Genomic DNA, 25210 nt, shown 5'->3' with positions numbered 1-25210 from the left:
TCCAAGGCACCTGAGGGTAGAACAAGAAGCAATGGGTGGAAACTAATCAAGGAGAGAAGCACCTTAGAACTAAGGAGAAATTTCCTGACAGAACAATTAATCAGTGGAACAGCTTGCCTCCAGAAGTTGTGAATGCTTAAAGACTGGAAGTCTTTAAGAAGATATTGGATAGCCATTTGTCTGGAATGGTATAGAGTTTCCTGTCTAGGCAGGGGGTTGAACTAGAAGACCTCCAAGGTCCCTTCCAACTCTGCTATTGTATTGTATTATAATTCTAAATTAAACAGCTCGATTATGAAACTATTGACAATAAATTAAAACTCCACTAATAAGACTTTACACTCTACCTGTGTAAAGTCTGTAACATTTTCCTGAGCGATTCCGTCCAGCACGACCAGCTCTCTGATTAGCTGAGGCCTTCGAGATTGGAACAACCACAAGACATTCAATGGCTGTTTTGGGATTATATGCACGAAGCTTCACAAAGCCACAGTCAACGACAAATGAAATGCCATTGATTGTGATAGAGGTTTCTGCAATGTTAGTAGCCACTATCACCTGAAAGGTAAAGGTAAAAATCAGTTCTTACCTCATAAACAACTAGGTAAGTTTGAGAATATAACAACTGTGGCTTGTTTGAAGGGTTGCTTTAAAAAAAAAACCACAAAAATTTTTAAACAAAACTAGAACTGTAAGAAATGCTGATTATTCCATTTTGACTAATGACACGTAAAAGCAATAGCCATTTTAAAACACTGAAAATTTTTCACTAAAGCAATATTTTGTACATGTTAAATCTGTACAAACTGCAGATTAGGAACAGATTTCTACAGACAAAATTACAGCCCTTACAGTAGATAAAGTTCCCAGAATAAATAGTCTAACAGTTAGATGAAAAGCTACATTGCTGCTTTCCTTCTTAAAAAATAAAATTAAGAACTGTTCTTTCACCCGATATTGAAAAGGAAAGTTCATAATTAAGTGGGGGGGCGGGGGGAGAAAAAAGGACTGATGCCGAAGAAAGGGTCGCATGTTTAACAATATACCACTAGAGCCAATTCTGTCTGGTTTGCATTCAGTCTTTCTAACAGCCAAATTATGATCTGGAATGTCCCAGCAGATGATATATTTTTGAGCATAATATAAAATATAATAATCTCTATATTGTGCAAGTATAATATAAAACATGCATATCCTATCCTAACAAAGTAAGTAGAAGAAGATGGGTACTACAAACACCCAAACACACACACACACACACACACCAGCTTGGCATCCTTTAACATACCAATACTGTAATGTTCTATCATTTCTGTCGAGGATGTTTATGCTGGAAATACTGGGAGTTACAGCCTCAATACAGGCATGAGGCTTGGCAATTACATTTAAGAACAACAAGTATCTACTTTTACCTTTCTCACATTATGAGACATCCTTTCAAAAACTTTCATCTGCTCAGTAGCAGGCAATCCAGCGTACATAGGAAGGACACGCAGATGCTTCTTCATGCCTGTGCGAGCGATGATTCGAGCTTGTTCTATCAACATAGAAACAACTGTTTCTACTTCTTCCTAGAAAAGTAGTTGAGTGATTGACAGATTAAATTATATTTACTGTACCTTCAAGAGCATATCATGGGGCTGAATTATTTTTAAAAGGAGACATCTAATCTAGCTTCTCATAAAAAAAAATTCCCCGTCCATGATCTTAAAAAGGCCAGTTAATTGTGTTATTAAGATGCTAAACATCAAAGTGATTTTCTTCCAATGCACCACAACACTTTACAGTCCAATAGAGAGATCAGAATGGGAATTTTTCAAACTAGAGCCTTTTACAACCATCAATTATGGCTGTTTTTAGAGGACTTCATACAAAATGGATAACAGAAAACGAAGTATAAATTATTGGGGTTTTTCTTTTCATTTTTAGTTTAAATATAATTTAATATATTATAATATATGAAAAAGAAGGTGTACCTAATTTCAAAGGATATATATATATATATATATATATATATATATATATATATATATATATATATATATATATATATATATATATATATATATATATATATATATATATATATATATATATATTGTATGTGTGTGTGTGTGTATATATATATACACACACACACACAATATATATGTGGCCTTTGAAATTAGGTACACCTTCTTTTTCAGTCTTCTTTAGATTTTTGCCATCTTTAGATTTGCACAAATGTTTTGGTAGAACCGTCAAGACAAATGTTTCAATTATTTGACTACTATGACTTCTTTTTTATTCTCATTTGTGAAAAAAATAGTTCACAGAGGCAGAATATGCCTTATCTCTTATTTTTCTTATTTCTTCTTATTTTTCATCTCATTCCAAATTATGATTTCTGGTCTTTTGCAAAAAAAAAAAAAAAAATCCCCAAATTTTCATATATGATATTTCATACGGTATATACTTCAGGACATTTGAATACTGCTATTCTGTTCCCCAGTGATCAAATAAATGCATATCACTTAACATGTGAAAACAGTCAGGTAGGTCTTATTCCACCTATTAAAAGAATGGGCAACTTCACAAATGGAAGTTTGTGAAGAGTACTACCCTTTTGCAACAACAGGAATGGCCTTTTCAAATACTCTGAAATATGCTGGCATGCAGCGTTTACATACCTAATAGGTTAGGAAAGTTGTATTTTCCCTTAAACCATCTATGTGAGGATTACGTGTTGTCTAAATGCAAAGAAATATATTTCTTCATAAAATAAAAACTGCTAGAAGTGCAGTCCATCCAATTTATTGTTGCAATATTGTTGTGTGTGAAGCAGGCCTACAATTGTCATAAATATAATTATGACAAATACAATCCATGTTGTATCATATCCTACAAATTTTTCAGATAGAAAAATGTGGTAATCCCACATACTTCTGCACCTCAGATCCCGACCTCTATATATGCTGTTGCCTTGATCTATTAAAGCTATAAGTGAAGAACTTGTCTTAATTTCAAAAATAAGTGGTGTTCAATAAACACCACGAGTAAAGATTAGAAGCACACATTTATTTTATTTTATTTATTCAATTTTTATAGCCACCCATTTTGGACAAGTAATTCTGGGTAGCAAACAATCGTAAAATGTTCATGCACAAACCACTCTGTGCTACTTTCTGGTATTGAACTGGCACACGTGCTTCTTGTGCCTTGTTCCACACACAAATTTAAATAGGTTTGCTTTTGTTCCGGGCAGAGATGGTTGACGGAAAGTTTGGGAAAATGCCAAGGACACTGGCAAATGAAAGTAGATGGAAAGAGAAAGACTGTAGAGGGCAGACTAGTGTGTGATACAGAGAAGGAAACAGAACGAACAATACACATCAGCCTTGCTCAACTCAATCTGTTTCATCTAAATCGGTGTCCCTCAATTTCACCAACTTTAAGAAGCCTGGATTTCAACTGGCTGGGGAATTCTAGAAGTTGAAATGCATACCTCCTAAAAGTTGCTGAAGTCGAGATACCCTTATCTAAACCAGAACAGCTAAAAACTCCTAGGTTTGTTTCTGCTGACCAATGGCCATTTCAAAAGAGTTTGGCAAAATCTCTGAAAATGCCTTGGTTTGTTCCAGGTTCAGAACAAAACAGGTTTCCTGCATTATGCATTTCTCTACATGACCTTATACCCACTGAAAGCAAAAGGGAAGTTCTGCAGAACTGCAACTTTATTTGCTGCACCACAGGCAGGGAAGAAATATTAATAGATTACTCACTCTTGTTTATTATTATTCTAAAATAGGCAAATACATTTTATTAAAAGAAAATGCCTAAATATTTACATTTGATATTTGCACTGCCTCAAGTGTCTATGTGTCTCTCATGTGCATATACATACATACATTTTCCTTGTCTCATATCCTCCTGTTAGACCTCAATCACAAATCACAACATTCCAGGCCAGGGGTCAGCAACCCGTGGCTCTTTCATCCCTCTGCTGCGGCTCCCTGTTGCTGGTTGGCTCCACAATTGATAGGGCTTTCGGATAGGACAGGTAGAGGAAAAAGGATGCTGCGCTAGGAGGAGATTCTATGGTGGGGGAACCGGACTTCCGGTCAACTCCAGAATTGGTTAGGATGTTTGTGGCTCTTTCCAACCCCTGTTCCTGGCCAATAGAACAGTGATGGTGAACCTATGGCACGCGTACCACAGGTGGCACGCGGAGCCAATTGTCAGGGCACGCGGGCTGAGTTCACCCTTTTTTAAAGCCATTTTTCGCCCTCCCCAGGCTCCAGAGGCTTTATAGGAGCCTGGGGAGGGCGAAAACAGCCTCCCCTGCCCCCCAGGACGCCCTCCGGAGGCATCAGGGAAGCCTCCGGACCCCTGAAGCCTTTGGAGCGCTTAAAATGACCCTCCAAGGGCATCCGGGACGGCGGGGGAGGCTGCTTTCGCCCTCCCCAGGCTCCTATAAAGCCTCTGGAGCCTGGGGAGGGTGAAAAAAGCATGTAAAAATGGGGGGTCGCACTTGTAGTGCGCGCATGCGCACTGGGGGTCACGCATTGCATTATGGGTCCGGCACGCCCGCACATGACCCTCCTGCGCTCCCCCCACTTATGGCACGCGAGCCAAAAAAGGTTCACCATTGCTGCAATAGAGTCCAATATTATAATTCAGTAGCCTTCTCTCAGTCGCTAGATTCTGGAAGTCTAATATAATCAATATTTTAAGTTAGATGTGAACAGCAATCTTGTATGAAATTAAGTCAACATATTATTTACATCAAACCAATAATTTCAAGAAGACAATTTATTTTGCATCTACCTGGCCAGTTAAAAACGCCAGTATATCGCCATCACCTTCTGAATTATGAATTTTCATGACCGTTTCCACAGTTGACTTCACATAATCTGGAACAGGACTGTTAGGGGAAAGGGGATAAACATAATAAATTTCCCAATAAAGTATAGTACTATTTCTATTTATCACCAGGAATAAAGAAAATACAAATAGATTTGATCCTTTTAACAGGATCAAAAAATTAACTCTAACTACTCTTTTCAGTTTTCTTCATAAAACATTTGATATTACTAACATTCTATAATTCAATTTATATACACATGCTTAAAATGTTATTCCACATAAGTAGGAAAAATAGTTGAACAAACAGTAAGTATCCTTCAGGATATTATTAAAAATCTAATTTTTAAACAATGCAAAATCAATATACAATCAAATGTAGCATATCTGACTAATCTATATCGAGTTTTTAAATCTGGTTCTAATGGCCTTCAGTAACTATTTGCCCACAAGCAACTTTCAACAAGGAAGTAGGAATTAAAATTGTTGTTATCATACACAAGGTATCTTACCCAAGCGTATCTCTTTATCATAGAATTGGAATGGGCAGGCTCACACAAGGAAATATTTTAAAAATATTTGAAGTAGAATGTGGTGGAACATCTAGATTCCAGTGCCTAATATGTCATTCCACGTAGCACTCAAAGTAAAAAAGAACTGACTAAATTACAGTATATTCGTATGTACATATTACTTTATAAAGCTAATGAAATAAGCTCATACAGAAATAATACTTTTACTTCAAAAGGGCTACAGAACAGGTTTTATCTATTATAGATTAATACGGCTACTCTTCCTGAATGTTTTATAACAATTAACTTCAACACTTCTCACTTCAGTCAGTTGTAAAAGTAGCGATGTTACAAGAACATAAAGGGACAAGCAAAAGATTATCCATCTATGAACATCCACATTTCTTGCTTAGCACAAGTGCAAAAGCAAGCATCTGGATGCATAGGTAAAGAACAAGCCCACTTCTGCCACCGGACCTTTCCATCTCCTTCTGTGGAGGAGGAGGGAGGGCATGAAGTTGCTGCCAAGCTTGCCCATAGCCCTTCTTTGGAGGGGGAAGGGGAGAATTAAGATTCCAGGGGAGGAAAAGCATGAAGATTCCACCGAGCCCCCGTAGCACTTGTCTGAAGTCTGCTCCAGCTGGCCGGTGCAGAAGGGGACGGGGGAAGGTTCCTGAAGCCCTCCTCCACTCAAGTCTGCGCCTGCTGCTCACAAAATAGGAGAGAGATACAGTCAATTGGAAAACAGGATTTAGGTTTATATCCTAAATGTGTTGGTAACAAAGCCCAAGAATACCTAAAAGATTCATTTAATCTTCCTTTCTCAATCAGACTTCTCTTCTAACCACCACTTAAGCATTAAACAGGAACAGACCTCTGAATGTAGAAGACGTCCACTGGAAACGTCCGTCCTTCCACAGTAAGGATCATGCTGGTATCTTTGCTTGGGTCACTGCTCTCATTTTGGTTAAAGAAATCCCTAAATTTCTAAAGTAAGGACAGTAAAATCATCATCACCAACAACACCAGCTAAATGAAGCAAACACTTATCAAATACTGGGAATCCAAGGACAAATATTTAAGTTTAAAATAAAAACATGGATTTGTTTTCTGGAACCAAATCCTTACTTCGAGCAGTGCATTTTCAAAATAATATCAAATAGTTAATAAAGCATATATATAACTAGCATATTTATCTATATGTTTCTATATATCTATGTCTGTCTCTCTTGCAATCTTAGTAACATTTTTAGTTTTGACCTTGATTTAATGAGACCAATAAATTATCCATTTTTTAAAAAAGAAGAACATATATCCAACGTTTTTAGTAAATTTAAAAATAACAATTTGCTCATAAAAATGTAAATTTAACAGTTACTATTATAATTAGGGGGAAGCAAATTTATACGTATATATAAATATATGAGATTTAATTTGCATATTTGACACACATTAAATATGCAGTTAAGCTACTTTCTACATTCGATGTGGACACATAATGTATTATAAAACACAAGGATATAAAATACTAACCATATGAAATACAACTCAAATTTTTCAAATTAGCAGTGTGGCCTGTATTTCTTTTCTAGATTTACTTAGTCCAATAATTAATGTTCTGAAGACATTTACTGTGATGAATAACAGAATTTTATTTACTACTTACATTACTAATGGATAATTATTTTCCATCAATTATCACTGGCAAACAAAAATTGCAGCCTTTTAATTTTTAATGAGTAAGAAAATTAGACAGAACTGAAAGAACATAAAAGCAGCCATTTATTCAATAAGTCACTCACACACAAAGAATCTATATTAAAGGAAACTTAAGATGCCATTTTGCAGGTTTTCTAACGGCTTCTGAAAAGGAATGCCTGTATTCCTTTTCCTTTGCAGAGATAACATAACCAAAACCTTTAAGCTTTATACAGGATAACCATTGTCAGTTAAATACTTCTGAGGTTAATCATGGTTTTCAGGACTCAGCTAGGAGAAATAAAGCCATCCAAACATTTTTTTTTAACCGAGAAACACAAATCTTAGTATGATGTTCTTCTCACAAAGCTTATTTTCATTACCCGGGCTGGCATGAGTACATTTCCAAGACAAAGATCACTGGGAAATGGACCTTCTTGAGGCAAGCACTTTTGGTCAACCATATTTACACAACTATGTTGTTGTGTTTTAAAAGAACTAACTATGGGAAAAAAAGAGTTGTGAGGGCTGGAGGAAGATCTTCTCCCCTCTTTTTATTGCCAGGGAAGCAGGGAAGGGGGTGGCGAGGAAGAATTCAGACAGTGATTTGGAATGGGAATCACTAGAGATGAATGAATTGCCCCCAAATTAAGATAGCATGTCTATCTTGTCTTCTCAAGATAGCATGAATTAATGTCCGAATTCAGAACTAATTTCCAAGTGCATCAAAAGATCCATTTATCTTCCTAAGGCTTAAAACAGTCTCCATTACAAAGTCCCCTGTAAAATAATCATTTGAACAAAATCACTGCTTCTAAACAATCCACCATTTACTCTGGTGGGGCTTATACTCACAGCATTATGTTCCCAGAAGACTATGCATTTGTACCCAAATATATGGATGAAACTCTTACATGTTGCATCGTAGAGGATAGATCACAACTAAACATGTATATTGCTTCGTCTTTCTAACATACTCTTCTGGACAGTCACCTACCTCAGCATCCAGTGTAGCAGATGCTATAATCAAGCGAAGCTCTCCTCGTTTTCTCTGAACCTATAGGGAAAAATATTAAAGACTGTTCAGTTACAATCAAATATCAAAAAAATCTAAAATTAACATTGATGAGAAGTACTGGCATATTTTATATTTACGTATAAATACTACATATCAGACTAATACAAGGTAATTATAAAATCAGTTTTTGTTCTCATTTTCTCATAGAAGGATCCATTCACCTAAAATTGACATTAGTTTTTAATGGCATAGATTCTCCTCTTCTGGATGATCAGTTAGGTATCTTAATTTAAAAGAAGTATGCAATCTTTACAATAACCATCATCCTTGATATATCTTGCCAAAAAAATTACTAAGCAACATTGCACAGTGATACTATGCTATTTTCTCCATAGCACTCATGTTCTTGATACTGGAAAATCACAACAACATACCAGGAGGGAAGTACACATAGCTTTCCAAATACAGAATTATATTCCACAGCACCTCCTTTGGCCATACTGGGAACAGTAGTTCAACAACTTCTATTAGGGCCCCAAATTTCCATTCTTGATATAGGTTGAATATAAGAGCCTTAAAATGGCTGGAATTGACAAGATATAAGCAAGATTGCAGCCTACAGCAACAAAGTAATTGTAAATATTCGCTTTGTTCCCAGCTCAATGGTTGCAAAAAGAGTTATGAAAAAATATAGTCAGAATGCTAACCTTCTTTAATAAGCCAATGGCAATATCTGTATATAAAGTTCTTTCGTGAGCTTCATCCAACATGATGACACTAAATAAAAGCCAAAATATTTTTTTTAAAGATCCCAATCATGAAATGTTCATCAGAATGTTAAACATGCTTGACAGCACCAAGTTAACAAATATAATTCATGATTTAATAGCCACAGTTATTATGAAAACCATATAACTAAACTGATGTTACACACTTGTGACTCCCAAACTTTAAAAACTTCAACAGTTACAACAAAACTTAATAAATTATACCTAAATTCTAAAAAAATAGAACTTAAAATAATTAATAGAAAGCCAAGTATAGCCTACGTATCTAAATCAGACTTTTGTAGAAACTATTCAAGAATTGCAATCTGAAAAACTTTTCTTGGGCTACATCTAGCTATATTATTCTCCCAGCAAAAACGGGTCAATTAATCAAATGGATTCTTATTTTCCATCTGAGCTACTAAATAATGTGACCAAAATATATTTGAGTACACAGGAGGAGAGAAAAATAGAAGTTGTTTTTGTTATAGGAGTTAATGTTTAATTATATAAGAAAAATGTTAATACAAATGAATAAATATGTGGTATGTATTGTAGCAAAACTCAGAAAGACAGTAGGAATGTAAAAAAACTGCTTATCTAATGATGGCATTCTGACATCTCTTATGATTTGTGTCTATGTTTGTGTGTGTATAGATAAATGATAGGTAGACAAACAGTGAATCAGTCAGTCAGTCACTATCATTATAGTATTTGATTTATTGAAATAATAAACAAAACTCTGAATACAAGATTAGTCCTCAAACATTTACAATCTACATTCAACAAAAATAAGAAAATAAAACAAAGTAACAAAGAAAGGTAGAAATGAACACAGACGAAGCAAAGTATGACCATCAATAGCTTAACAATAACCAGTGTGTTTACCTATATCTGGTTAGTAATGGGTCAGCCATCATTTCCCTGACCAGCATTCCATCTGTCAGAAACTGTAACAAACAAACAAAAACCCATCTATGTTTGTTCTGAAACAAGATTCATGGCCCCAAATTGCAGCAGTTGGTAAGAAATTTCATCTACTTCCATGGGTTCAGAGATTAGTGTCTCTTTTATACAAAGCAGTAGCATGTATGCAGAAGACAAGGAATGCCTGGAAGAAACTGAAGGTTTGGAGAAGGACAAACAACATAAAGGAAAAAAGTGATAGTTGAGAATGCTACATGGCACAAAATATTGTCTTGGCTGCAGTGGGAAAGAAGGATAATGGTTGAATTACAAAAGGCAGTATTTACAGCACATAATCACCCATTTATTTAAATAAATTGGCTGCCCATCTCTAATGAACAAATCTGACATTTTTTAAAAATCATTTAAATGTGCTTTGGAATATTGGAATATTCACCCTGGACTTTGGAATAACCACCCTGGACTCACCTAACTAAGTATGAAAGTGGCCCCACAGGTAGTCCTTAACTTACAACCAGAATTAGGACCAGCATTTCCACTATAGGTTGTTGCTGTAATAAGTCAAATCAGACCTGATTTTATGACCATGTTTATGGCAGATCACCATGGTTGTTAAATGAATCACATAGTCATTAAGCAAATAATACAGTTGTTAAGTGAATTCAGCTTTCACAATGGGCTTTTTTTTAACCAGCAATTAGGGGAAAATTCACATGACTGCTGTCAGACCTGGAATCTTTTGCAGATCTTTTGCATTAGGATTTCAGGTCTGCCACATTTATTGCTGTGGGAAACTGGGAGTTTCCCACAGCATTGCATGCTGTGTAGATTGTATAAAGTGGGGTAGATATAGTCAAAATAACATTCCTTTCTCTGCAAGTCAAGGACATCCTGCCCTGCACCTGGAGTGGTGTGATTGGGAGGTATCTCCAATTGGGACAGTGCTCGATTGGACCATGTGACGGACATGTGGGCGGTGGGCAGGGATTCCCCCCCTTCCAGTTTCCCACAGCAATAAATGTGGCAGGCCTGAAGGCCTAATGCAAAAGATGGCTTCAAGGTCTGACAACTGCAGGGCTCTGCAGCCATCCTAAATTCAAGCCAGTTATCAAGGGCCTCAATTGCTATCATGTGACCGTGGGGATGGTGAAGTGGTCATAAGTGTGAGTAGAAGTTATAAGGCACTTTTTCCCGAGGCGGCTGTAATTTAGAACCATAGTTTAAAAAATTGTCGTAAATCAAGGACTCAACTGTATTTGACTCTGAAAAACATTAGAACCTATTCAAAACAGCTAACCAGTATTGATCCCCCGTATTCTCATCCCCAGAATGTACTATTTCACTTGATCTTGACTGACTAGAAATATTTGTAAATACTTTGAAAAAAGAAGCATTTTGCCCAAATGTATTACCTTTATTCTTGTAGCCTGTGGGTCAGTACAATCATCAAATCGAATGCAATATCCAACTTCATGGCCCAGCAAGGCACCCCTCTCTTCAGCTACCCGCTCTGCAATCTAGGAGAAAGAATAACCTGAATATTGTAAATAATAAACACATTTGATTTGTGAATATGTATTGCTTGCTTATCTTGCACAACTAGGGGAAAATAATTTTAAAAATCACTGAAGTAAAATTTGGTTAACTTGAGCTAATTCTCTTGGATCATTATGTAGTAGTTAAGTATAGCCAATTTTATATGGTAAGGCCTAGTTTCATTAATAAATACTGGCAATGCTATTCTGCTTCTATGAAGACGAAGAAAAATAAAATAAAATCTTCTGTACTTAAAGACTGCACCAGCACAAGGACTTCAACACAAGAAAGCTGGATGTTCTCCAAAACTTTCTTTCACCAGAAAACTGCCAGACTCTCAGAGATTTCCCCTTCATCATCAGAAATGTATTATTTGATGGCGGCCCTCCAGCTGTAAAACACTCTCACTACTAAAGAGGTATACCTCGGGCCAAAAAGATCGTCTAATAGAAGCACCAGACATATTTTTGGATCCAAATTAAGACTATAAAAAGGAAACTTCAATTTAAGAAATGACATGGTCTGCTCCATGTTTCTTTATGAAAAGACTCCAGAGGAATTATTTGCTGGCATTCATTAGCTTTTTAAAGAGATGATATTATGGGAAAGAAATAAAACATCTGCAATGATTCGACACTCAATGAATTAAAATATTTGACCCATTATTTTAAAGTTTTCTTATGGCTGTTTCTCCTGTCAGTTTTGTGTCTTCAAGACAATTTTACAATATTCCAACAGTGAACAGATAAGCAGTCCATTCTAATAATAAATTTTAATTAGTTATAAAGCTAGTTAAACAAAAGCAAAATCTGCATTAACTAACATTTGCTGCACCAAAGATAGAAATGTCCAAGTGCATTTCACACTTGTTCTTCAAAATGGGCCATGTGATAAATTTCAACAACCTTGAAACGAACCATGGCTAAACCCATGCAGAGGCATGAAGCTAAAATGACACATTTTAATATTTATGCAATGCTACATTTTAATAAATATAGAAAATGTTTCAAATACAATGCCTATAATTCAAGACAAATACAGCAAACCTTTTACAAAGTTCCAAAATTGTTAAGTATTTTGTGTAGTACATCAAATGCACTTCAAATAAATGTGGCTATGAGTTCAAAGCAACTACTTAGAGCTGTTTACTAATTTTCCTAGTTTTGCAGTTTTAAACGAGTCCTTATCACTCTGGGGAGTCAATATAGTAAATGGATGAAATCCTGGGAACATCAAATTTGCATGCTTTTGGCATTCTCACAGAGTGGTGACTATTTTTAAATTTTATGTATTACTTATTTTTAGAAATTAGCGTTCTTTTTTGGAGTATAAGACACACTTTCCCCCCCAAAAAAGTGGGTGGAAATGTCTGTGCGTCTTATAATACACTGAATATTGGGGGGGAGGGGAGTCAATCAGCTATTCTAGAATGGGCAGCAGCAGCAGCGAACAGGCCAGGGTGGTGGTGGCTAACAGGCAGCGGCAGCAAATGGGCAAGGGTAGCAAATGGACTGTGGCAAACGGGACGTGGCAGTGAACAGGCTGCAGCGGAGGCAGCAAATGGGCCACAGCAGTGAACAGGTGGCAGCGAACGGGCCGCAGTGAACAGATTTTTTTTTTCTTCTTCAAAAGCATCTTAAAAGGTGACTCTTAGTCTGGAGCGTCTTACAGTCCAAAAAATACCGTAATACATGAACTAATTTACAAATCATGCAGTAGAACCTAGGGCAGTGATGGCGAACCTTTTTCACTTCGGGAGCCAAAAGCATATGCTTGAGCCTGCGTGCCCACCCCAATAATTTAATGTCCCCCCTACGCCTTGCCCCATGCACATGTGACCCCCCTCCCACTGTCCCGTGCATGCACACACTGCTTTCTTGGAGCCTGGGAAGGGTGAAAACAGCCTCCCCCACCCCCATTCTGGAGGCCGGAAAGGCCCCGTTTTCCAATTCCGGGGGGCCAATAGGTCCATTTTTTGCCCTCCCCAGGCTCGAGAGGCTTTCTAGGAGCCTGGGAAGGGCGAAAAACAGCCCAACATGGAAACCGGAAGTTTTGGAACGGACTTCCAGGTTACCCATTAAGCCATTTTTCTCCCTCCGGAGGCTTCAGGAGGCTTCCCTGAAGCCTCTGGAGGGCAAAAAACAGCCCAATGCGCAAACTAGAAGTTCGGAAGCCTCCGGAGGGCAAAAAACAGACAAAAATCAAGGCCGAAAATCCGCTGGATGTGCACGCATGCACGCTGGAGCTGACAGGGCAACGCTTCGCATGCCCTCAGAAATAGCTCTACGTGCCACCTGTGGCACACATGCCATAGGTTTACATCATCGACCTAGGGAATGAAATTACAGCTCCAGTGTACTAGAAAATGAAGAGTAGTATAGAACACCTTTCCTATAAGTAGCATTTGTTGTTGTAATCATCCTCTTCCAATATAAGTGACAGGAGAAAATAGAACTAATGGCTGCTTTAAACTTCCTCCCTGGTCAGAAACCAGAAGGATTTAGGATATTTCACACATCCATAAAACCAACTGATATGGCTCAGGTTTAATCACATATATATCCCCAACATCAAACTTTATTAATATGGAAAGAACTCAACTTGGGAAGTAGAAAGGGAGTTCCAATGTCAGTCTCCCTCTAAATTTAGAATCAGAATGGATTAATCTTATTAGAAAGAAAGAACCCTCTTGGAGACATAGCTTTTGGCAGTCCCCAAAGAAATATAAAACTAAGGAAAATCAATTTATCTTGTGCACTATTTAATTCCATTAAATGACAATCCCTTATTGAAACCAAGATGGCTTCCAAATCAATTTGATAGATTTAATAAAATATCAAATATCTTATTAAACATGTATAAGCACTTTAGCATTCTCAAAATAGCTCTTTGGATCTAACTTATCCACTGCAAGATTTGTTTGCACCTTGTGTCAAAAAGTTCCAACCCATGCAATGAATTATAATGAAATATACTGATAGTAGGAAAAAGCAAATGAAACTGGGCTTTGTTTATGATGGCATGAATGGACATCAGCAGCAGTCACTGAGAGGAGACAGGGGAAGAAGGAAAAGGAAGAAGGTGCTGTGAAATGGGGAACAGATCAGCATGCAGGATAAGCAGAAGAGATTGTAAGAGAGAACAATGGGCACCAGGTTGGCTCTACCTGTCCCATAACATTTCTTCAAAAAATTTTGTCCTGTAGCGTGTGGGTCTTGGCCAAAGCACATAATCAAGTCTACTTTCCTCCACATATGAAGGCATGATGTTTTTTTCCAGAACAAGGAAATTGTTACCAAAACCTATATTCAGGCGACTCACTGAAATACAAGCAACTCTCCGAGGTTGTGTTACTCCCACTATCCGGCCTTCAGCAGTCCAACCAGCTTCTGTTAGATACTGTGATGGGAAAAAATATTTATTAGAACTGATGTATAAATTTATATTAATCTTGGTTTTTAATTTTTTTTATTCCTCCTCATTTTCCCTTCATTTCTATTTCCATGCAAATAGATTTTCTCACTGGAAAAAAAATGTAGATCTAATAAAATGTAGAGGTAGTTCTTCAGTTCCGACTGCGATCGGTATTGCCATAATTAAGCAATGCAGTCATAAAGTGTAATGTCATGTGATCACATTACTTAGTGATGACCCTCCAGCCAGTTCTGGCTGCCACTGTAACTTCAAGGTTCCTGCGTCATTAGGCATGAAGTTAGTGGCAGTCCAGGTAAGGAGAGCAAGGTGCCATTGGGAAGTCTGGTAGGTCCTGGAAAGTCCAACACAAGCTGTGCACAAGTGCAGGAACGCCAAGGGAAGGAGAGTGCAGTGTTCCCTTATGCTTCAAACATAAGGCGATAGGACAGGGGTGTCAAACTCAAGGCCCGTGGACTGGATCTGGCCCATGGGATGCTTAGATCTGGCCTGAGGGGCTGTCCTGCAAACAGCAAAGGATCAGCCCACTGTGTCTCTTCCAGCAAAAACGGAGCTCGACAAAAGGCAGACTAAAGGACAGGGTTCCTCCTGAGTTCCGTTTTCACTGGCAGAGCGCTTGGGCTGCCACAGGCACCCCTGGGCTCTATTTTCACTGGCAGAGGGCTGCAGGAGGCCATTGCAGCTGAAAAAAGAGTCTGGGAAGGCCAGGTGTAGCCCTCACGAACTTTATTTTCACTGGCAAAGACTAACCCATCTAGCATAAAGTCGCAAGGCTGGCAGGAGCAGCAGGGCCAGCAAGGATCAGCCAGCGGGCATAGGCCAGCAGCACTAGAAGAACATAGGGCGGACTAAAGGACAGAATCGGTGATATATCTATCCATGGAAAATGATTGACAATCGAAACAAGTATTCCATTAATAATCAAATAAATGCAGATTATTAATACTCACTTGGGGAATCTGAGTGCTTTTCCCACATCCTGTTTCTCCGACAATCACTAATGTCTGATAGTTTTCTACTAGATAGAGGATATGATTTCTAAGCTGGAAGAGAAATAGATATTCAGACATGGATTAAAGTACCTCATTAAGGAAATTTCAATAAAGGGGTAAGGATACAATCCATTCTATAATGACACTATGGGAATATTTAGGTAGAATGCTTTATCTCATATATTCTGAAACAAACCATAAAACAGATTTATTTCTACTATATATAATTTACTTTAATATATTACACTAACAATAAAATATGTAAAATAATATCTCACAATGACACAAGAGGCACATAATCTTTACCAAACGAGCTATAATCCAGCACAGAATTCTTATTCCCATGCAATTCAATTCATGTTTACAGCAACAGTGAATAACGGCAGGCTTGTATTGCTGTCACAATGTCCCCATACATTGAGATAGGGAAAATTAGTCTGTCACAGCATAATGTGATCTACATACAAGTTAAAAATACATTTATTTTCTATTTTGCAAAAATCAGTTTAAGATATCAAAAGGTAGAGCATACCTAAATGGCAATGCTTGCAATTCTGCAGTTCAAAGTAATAAAATGAATTCATACCTTAAAAACAGGCAGCTTTTGCCTCTGTTGCTCAATAGAAAGGGAAATAAAGGGATTATAGATGACCGAAACACTTGAATTTTCAGCAGCATTCTGTCTTTCCTCTGAGAGGCTGACACGTGGTCCTTCTGTGCCTACATACCCAAGCAAACAAATTTTTATTAATTTGATGTTAATTTTTACAAAAATACAAAGGTAAAGAAATGTTTTTGTTCACAATTTTACTTGTAATTTCACATACTATATTTAAGAGAGAATTAGTCCTCACAAATGCAGAGCATTTTAGTTTAGTATTTTAAGATTATTATTTTTTAAATACCAACTTGCTGGCATACCAGTCATGTCCCTATCAGATGAGGACAGATTGCTCCTCAGGTATGTATCTTTCAATGGTCTCCAAGGTGAAATTTCTAATGCACTGTGCGTAAGGCTGTTTTTTTCATAATGGTTCAGAAATTAAAACAAGCGCTACCATTACTGGTAGAAGACTGAAATATATGCATTTCTATGATACTATTGTAGATACCTTGATTATGAGGAATTAAAATGATGGATTTTAAAAACCTAAACAGTTTAAGCTGCTGGTTGTTGTTTTTTGGATGTCCTCTGCTATGAGTGGGATTGGACATAGTGTCTCCATACTTGCCCTACATGACCTCTTGCTGACTTTAGATATTGTTGACCATTTGAATCAGCTCAGAGAGTTGGGAATTTACATAGCATGTTTTTGCACTAGTTCACCTCCTTCATTCAAGGTCATTTCAAGTTGATCGTGATTGGGAAGGAGAGATCTCACCACTGCCCCCTACAATGTGGGATGTCACAGGGCTTGGCGCTTTCTCTTCTTTCCAAAATCTACATGAGGCCACTAGCTGAGCTCATCCATTGCATGAAGTGAGGTATCATCACCGACGATGCTCAATTATATATTTCTCTCCCTGCTAAATGTCTCATCCCAGTTCCTGAAGGTTGGGAGAGTTTGGATGGGGAACAACAAGGTTCAGCTGAACCCTGGCAAGACTGAACGGTTTTCATTCTGGGGACCCACTGATTCCAGGAACGCACCATCTTTCATGTTGGATGAGGTTACACTACCGGAAACTGGATGGTGGTACAGAAAGCACTGGCACTGGCAGTTACTTATGCTTCTAGGGCAGCACATGTTACACTTCTGTTTCACAAGTGGTTTTGGTTGCTAGTTGGCTTCTGGGTCCAATTTAAGGTACTGGTGCTGGTTTTAACCTTTAAAGCTATTCATGGCATGGGACTGGGCTATCTGAGTAGCTGTCTCTGCCCAGTTATATTACTCGCTCTACCACAGACAAGACATGCTACGGATACCATCAGCTAGGGATCTATGTGTGATGGGTCCCAGGAGATGGGCCTTCCTCTGCTGTGGCATCCGCCTTAAGAAACATTCTTTCCCCTAAAATCAAAATGGCCCTTTTGGACTTTTGGTTAAGGTCCTTCAATACCTGGTTATGTTTCCAGGTCTGGGGCTACCAGGAGACTGAAGATCTATTCTGAGGGCCCCATTGCTGAGGGAACCATTTTTATCCTCCCTTCACCCAGTGTTAGTTTTATTTAATTATTTATTGCAATGCTCCTGCTTTGGGAGATATGGGCCGCTATATAAATTTGATTGATTGATTGAGACAGACAGATGTCCTGCTGTTTTACCTTCGTAGCTCAAGCAACTAATAATAATTTCACATCAATCCACAAAACACGATTATGTATACAAACAGTCCTCACTTAACAACCACAATTGGGACAAGAATCTTGTTGTTGAGCAAATCGGTCATTAAGCAAGATGCTCACATGACTGTTTCACTCAACAACCACACTCAACGGCACTCTTGGTTGCTGACATTAACAATTTCCCAGGTTGTTAAGTGGACAAAGTGAAAAAAATGCCTGCTAAAGGATTTCAGCTTTGCATGAATTTGAAATCATCCTGGCAGACAGTCCTTTCATTCTCAATTGTTCATGCAACCCACCAAAAAATTTAGCTCCCCTGTTTGCATAGAGGGGAAATATTTGGGTGGATTGTAGGAACAGAACTGAAATCTTCAGAATTGAGTTCAGCATTGACTTTCTAGGGAAGCCAGCAGAGAAGATTACAAATGGAAATCATATGATCACGGGGCACATGGCATGAGTCATGACTATGGGTGTGAGTTTGCATGCAGTGTGGAATGCTTTACATTTTACAACAGTGAGAAAGACTACCTGTAGCTGCAATTAAGAAGCGCAGGTTATTTAATGTATGACTATTTTCCACAGAGGTAACGTAGTAGCAACAAAAAAAAATAGAATTGTATTTTCCAAGAAAACATATAAATCTGAATTAGCCATGTCATTTTCAAGGCTTGTGCAGCTGCTTTGGAAGGTCCACCTGATTGTCTCTGCATGCTTTGAGAAAAGTGCTTGTGCATATATATTGCAATGTACTGTTTTCTGCATGTAAGGCATCTCTTTTCAAAACTGCATAAACTTACTGGATACTGTTATTTTATACTATTGTAACTGTATTCCTTAATTGCAGTTTTTTAGATAGGGAAATGTTTCCCTTGCACATATGTGCTAGTCGTTCCTGTAGGGGGCGATGCTCATCTCTGTTTCAAAACCAAAGAGCCAGCACTGTCCGAAGATGTCTCTGTGGTCATGTGGCCGGCATGACTAAACACCAAAGGCGCATGGAGCACTGTTACCTTCCCACCAAAGGTGGTTCCTATTTTTCTAATTGCTTTCAAACTGCTAGGTTGGCAGAAGCTGGACAAGTAACAGGAACTCACTCCGTTACGTGACACTAAGGATTCCAACTGCCGAGCTTTCTGATCAACAAGCTCAGCATCTTAGCCACTAAGCCACCTTGTCCCCTTTGTGTTTTAGATACACATACATAAACAAATTTGTTGATTTTAATTGTGATTTCTGAATATGAATCTTTTTACTGTATATTAATTGTATTGAATATAGATCTCTTAGCAGTAATTACATGAGTATTTATTCAAAATAAATTTCTACTGAAGGAAGGCGGGGCTGAGGTTGTGACGATACAACATGCAATCATGGAGCTCCAGGATCGCCATCAATATCTCTGCCGCTGGACGGCCCATTTGGACCTAAACCGTCCTGTAGAGACAGTGATAGAGATGGGCACATCCTGCCGATCCCAGGGACACCGCAAAGTCCCCAGCAGATCCAGGAGAAGCCCTTTTTTCCAGCCACAGAGAAGCAGCCATTGAAGCTGCTGAAAGTTGGTACAGCTCCAGAACGGAAGCAAAGCGGGAGAGAAAGTGTGTCGAATTGGTGAGATAAATTTTATTATTAGAGAAGACCCAAAAAGATCAAAAAGTAAAGTTAAAATTGAAGACAGAAGAGGTTAAGTGGCAAGATTAAGCCTGAGTCAAACTTAGTGTGTTATTTTTTTTAACCTTTTTTTGATGGAATTTTTACAAACGCTTCTTACTTTTTAAACCGGACTGGGTTTTTTTCTCCTTCTATTTTTCCTTTTTTAATACCTATTGATTAAGACTTTTTTCCTTTTTCATTTTTCAATGCTCTATCGCATTTTCTCTTTAAGAACTTTTCTTTTTCTCCTTAAGCCTGGAATATAAAGAGAGGAGTAAAAGTAGAAGAAAAAAAGTAACACTGCCACTTAGAGGCTTGGAAACATTGTTTTTCTTTTCTTTCTTTGAACATTTGATCTACATTTCAAGTTCTTTGAGTTTGTTTATTGAAAATGAACAGGTGCTTCTCTGGGGTACTATCAGTAGCTGGACTGGAGTGAAAAGAAAGCCTTGACTTGAAAGAGAGAAGATTGCAGTTAATTTGTTTGGAATTTAATAAAAAAAAGTTTTATTCAATATAGTAGCAGTGTTTACTATCTGGAGGAATGTTGCAGCACGGAAAAGAAAAGGAAGTGACATTACAGATGATTATGCAAGAAATTCAAAAAATACAAGAACAGAGAGCATTGAAAAGAGAATGGAAAATATTGAACAAACCACAGAAAAAATAGATGAAAAAATTGAGAATACTTATCAAATGATGAAATATGAGGACAGATTTCAAAAAATTGAACAAAAAGATGAACAAAAAGATAAGAAAATTGGTGATATTGACAGCAGATTGAGCGTGGATGGAAAAGACAAGAGTGAAATATTGGAATGGGAGATTGACAGATTAGAGTTTTACCTCAGATTCCAGAATATAGAAGAAGAAAAGGGAGAAAATTTGGCAGAAGTAATGATAGAAAGTTTAGCAGAAGCATCGGTGATAACCAAAGGGAAGTTGATGGAAGGAACAGACGAGGGGTCTCGAGTCTTTACAAGATATGCAATGGAAAATAAGTTGCCAAGACATGTCCATATAAGATCTACCAAGAAAGCAATTAGAACACAAATACTACAAATGGCAGGAGGACTATGAGGAGGATGGACAAAGGTTTTGTAACCAAAGATAAACAATTTCATGTAGTATACAATATAAAGAGGTAATATTACTGGATGGTTTTAGGATGATGTAATAAAATGCCATAATATAATTTTATTATAAATTTAGAATATTTCACATAAAAGGAAGTAATAATAGTTACAGTCAAATAAATGTTTAATAATGATAATAACTTTATACATATATATTGGATTGATGATATGAGATTCTATATAAATTGTAAGTCAAGACTACGATGAGGAATATTGGACTAAAATCCACAACTGGTTGGAAAAAAATGAGAAAATACCAATGCAGGAGGAAGTTATTCATAAAATAATGGAATGTGCTGAAATGAGTAAATTGACATTTGAAATTAGAGAAGAAAATAAACAATTTTATAAGATATGGGATTTATTTTATCAATGGTTAGCTTAAAAAAACCATGGAAATGAAAGATACTAGAGAATGTTATCAATTCAAGAATAATAGAATGATACTGAGTATAACACAAAGATATATTATTATTGGATAGATTGAAGATGATGTAATGAATTGTTATAATATAAATGAACCCAACATTAAGTATATCTCACTTAAAATGAAGGAATAATAGTGATAGTCAAAACAAATGAGGTATAATGATAATAATGTATACAAACATATTCGATTCGATATTATGTGATTTATATAAATTGCAAGTGATGACTATGGAAAGACTGCACAAAAACCTTGTAACCAATCGACACACTGTATGTAATGGAAAATGGTTTTATGTTTTGTTTTATGTCTTGTTTGTCTATGTTTGTCTAAAAATAAACCTTTTTATATATAAAAAATAAATAAATACATTTCTACTATAGGTCTTATTTCTATATGAAATGAACATGGTCTCACTGAATTCAGAAGTGTTTGAATTCAAACACTTGTAACAAACCACTGACCTAAGTACACCTATAGCAACTGACAATTGCATGTGCTAAATCATACAACAGATACAAATAGGTTAAAAAATATGAGTACAGGTTGTCTTTGACTTACAATCACAATTGAGGCCAAAATTTATCTTGCTAAGCAAGACAGTTAAGTGAGTTTTGCCTCGTTTTACGACGTTTTGTAATGGAAATCCATTATTTTGTAAAGACAGTTTTACAACCTGTCTTGACACAGTTAAATGAATCAAGTGCAGTTGTTAAGTCAGTAACATGGTTGTTAAGTGAATCTGGTTTCCCCATTGACTTTGCTTGTCAGAAAATCGAACAAGGTGATCATATGAGCCTGGGACACCCATTATAAATATGAACCAGTTGCCAAAAGTTGGGATTTTGATCACAAGATCATGGGGATGGTGCAAAATATCTGTTTTTTCAGTGCCATTATGACTTTTAATGGTCACTAAATGAACGGTTCTAAGTCAAGGATCACATGTATATGTAAACTGCAGTGGGCTCTTCGGCTTACAAGAGGAAAAAAATCATTCCAACTTGATTACATAATTAATTGCTATTCTTATGATCCATCAAATCAACCCTGACTCCTGCTGATTCAGGAACAAGTCCATGCACTTTCCTTGGCAATATTTTTGGAAGTGGTTTGGCTTTGCCTTCTTCCTACAGCTGAGAAAGAGTAACTAGTCTAAACTCATCTAGCTGGTTTTGGTGCTTAAGGCAGGCCTAGAATTCCTGGTCTCCGAGTTACTGGCCTGGTGGTTGCACCTCAAATTGGCTCATGTACCATAAACAGCATATTACAATTTTAAGATACTGTCAGCAATATCATCAGCATGCATATGCACATCTTCACATGTTGCAATTCAAAAAGCTGCTATAAATTCAGGTTTGCCAAAAAATTTCATTAGCTACAATTTATACCACATAAATGCTTTCTTAATTATATAATATGAATGCATTGCTATCAATTCAGTCTAATAGCTTGCCCAGAAACCATATTATTGCAGTCTGAACACATCTCAAAGTAACAAGATTTGGAAAAGTTTCTTTAACATGTCAGGGCTGTTTTCAAAACTATACAGCACAGAAAAGAACTTCAATTATACATTGCACTATTCAAAAAAAAATAGTTGGTTTTGCTCTATATGTTATTTAAACCATACACTGTAGGGTTTACATTAACTGTGGCTCAGTATTTTTTAAAGATGCAGGTATATGAGTTTCTTCAACGAGCACATAATTAAATAAGGAATGTTTTACCTTGGAAGAATTTCTAAATTATCCTTTGTGTGTTTGACCTGGCTCTAAATAATTTTACCAATAAACTATTGTGGACATTAGGGGTATTGTGTTTATGATATTTATTAAGTAACTGAAAGAACTGGAATGAATCTAACTTTAAAAACATTGAGAAGATACTATGTAGTCCTGTGTTTTCTCTTCAACAATCCTCACTTTATTTTATTTGTACTTTAAAAATCCTAAATTTTTTGTATATGATTTACTATTTACATATAAAGAACAAAGTGCATATAAGTATCATGGTAATACTAAATAGCAGCACCCGTCAAAACTGATCACTAATTGTATATAACAGTCATTTGATAAGTAGTTATTTCAAAATTGTATTTTAAATTAAATAGAACTTTTTTGCAAGTAAATATTCATAGAATTATTCAAAAACATTTAGCTTCAAAGATCATATTACAAATTGGCAGCCGTCAGGGTTTTTTTTCCTCTACCCTTCAATAACTTAAAACGAAGCAGGAATAAAATGGGGTAATGGAAATGTGAGGAAAAAATAGGTTGTAAGTGGAACAACATATGCTTATACAGAATTATCAAATTGTTGTAGTTTTTTCCCAGAAGAAAATGTATCAAACTTTGAAATCTATTTAAAATAATTGTAAAAAAAGACTACAAACACTACTGTTAAAATCTGGATATACAGTAGAAGGACAACTGTGTTTGTTTTTTCTAGAAATCAAAAGAAATCAGTTCAAGGGCAAATTGTTTTTTTCACTGAAATATAAAATATTAATAATCTCAGAAAGAAGTGGCTGTTATATTAATAAATCAGTGAAAATTACTCAAAGAATAAATCTTCCTTAAAACCCAAAGGCATTAAGAAATGTGTTCCATTGAACACAATGGCACTAGTAGTTCAACAAGGGTCTATCTATCCATCTATCTAATATTAAAAACTATGTCAGTTTTTGTGGCATTAAGGTGCAGGCAAAGTTCTCTAAATTCAGTTTATATACCAGAAATAATCTGTATACATAAACAAATAATTATATAAGGGAAACTACAGCTGCAAACACTGTGCCTCAGCTGTTAAGGTTAGCTCCATGTCTAAAAGTGAGCAGTAATTTAAATATTAATAGCTCTATAAAATTAAGTTTCAGCATTGGAAAACTGTCTTCTAATTATCCTTCACGCCAGAAAAATCAGAAAATGCAAATAGATAAAAGCTACCATGTAAACTGCTTAGCACTGCAGAAGATCCTGTTATCACAGCACTTGACTGCCATTGCATTTACATATAATGAGCTAGCAAGAACAGCATCTAATTCCACCACTGAGGATTTTTATCTTACTACTTTTTAGTGGAGTGGAAGTTTTTCCTCAATTCCCCAAAGCCCCTTTAAAATTTAAAATCATATCCTTTCAGTTCAGATGACAGTTATCTTAAAATCATTTCAAGTTATTACTGCTTTGTACACAAGAGCAGATTTATTTTGCAATTGCACTAGTTAGCATTCATTGCCTATTAAAATAGGTAAATTCCTTTTTTTAAAAAATAATGGAAGACTGCCTCCCTCAATATATTTTAAATGTAAATATTTGTGTGGTTTGCCTCTAAGGAGGTTCACTGAAGGCGGCTGTATTTATGGGTGTGTTAATTTTGAATATTCTACAACTAGAATTATACTGGTGATAAACCCCAAGACCGAAAAAGGGTATTCACTTAGCTAATTTATGTATTATCAAGCAGCTTAATCTCAATCCAGCGCATTTATTTAACGCCACCTGAACGAGGTAAATAGATCCACTCCGTAGTATTATATGACATTGGGGGGGGGGGGGGCGCCAATAAAGAGCACAATTTTCTCAGTTCAGAATTCACAAGCCTCTTAAGTCAATTGAACCGCACGTTCAAAGGTTAAATATTAAGATGATTTGAGCAGGTGCAGAATAACTTTTCTTCTAGCCTTGTTAATTTATATATATATATATATGCAACGATGCAATAATCGTTGCATTCCCTATCGCCTATCCCGCCGGCGTCCATTCGCAGACTGAAACTCGTTTCCACCAAAATTAGACAAAAGCAACCTCCACCCTTCCACTCCTTATTCCCTCCCGTGGTATTCATATTCCCGTCCCTTCCAAGAAATTCAAGGCTTACCGGGTTTCCAAAACTTCAACGGACCCACGGGCGCCGCCATCTTGGGGTGAAAGGTCAAAAAGAAAAGAACGAAGCCTCTCGCCATTGCGAGGAGCATG

General features: G+C 36.7%; 1 protein-coding gene across 4 annotated transcripts in view; it reads right to left on the bottom strand.

The window, feature by feature from the left end:
• The window catches only part of DHX35 (DEAH-box helicase 35), a 38964-nt gene extending 13754 nt beyond the window's left edge, over nt 1-25210 (bottom strand). For 2 of the 4 annotated variants that reach the window (XM_081948880.1, XM_081948881.1), the window contains exons 1-13: nt 25113-25210; nt 16311-16444; nt 15683-15775; nt 14622-14699; nt 11177-11281; nt 9726-9787; nt 8778-8847; nt 8050-8109; nt 6229-6341; nt 5832-6059; nt 4807-4903; nt 1413-1571; nt 348-558 (exon numbers count right to left, since the gene is read on the bottom strand). In XM_081948880.1, the coding sequence (XP_081805006.1) occupies nt 348-558; nt 1413-1571; nt 4807-4903; nt 5832-6059; nt 6229-6341; nt 8050-8109; nt 8778-8847; nt 9726-9787; nt 11177-11281; nt 14622-14699; nt 15683-15775; nt 16311-16444; nt 25113-25209 (1507 nt within the window). In that variant the 5' untranslated portion in view covers nt 25210. The remainder of the gene's footprint in view (nt 1-347; nt 559-1412; nt 1572-4806; nt 4904-5831; nt 6060-6228; nt 6342-8049; nt 8110-8777; nt 8848-9725; nt 9788-11176; nt 11282-14621; nt 14700-15682; nt 15776-16310; nt 16445-25112) is intronic. The other 2 variants (XM_081948882.1, XM_081948883.1) reach the window with 1 other exon arrangement.

This window comes from Natrix helvetica (assembly GCF_964273705.1).
Source record: "Natrix helvetica genome assembly, chromosome: 3".
In the NCBI taxonomy this organism is placed as follows: Eukaryota; Metazoa; Chordata; class Lepidosauria; order Squamata; family Natricidae; genus Natrix; species Natrix helvetica.
Note: the sequence above shows the minus strand (reverse complement) of the source record. Positions and strands in the feature narration are given on the sequence as shown.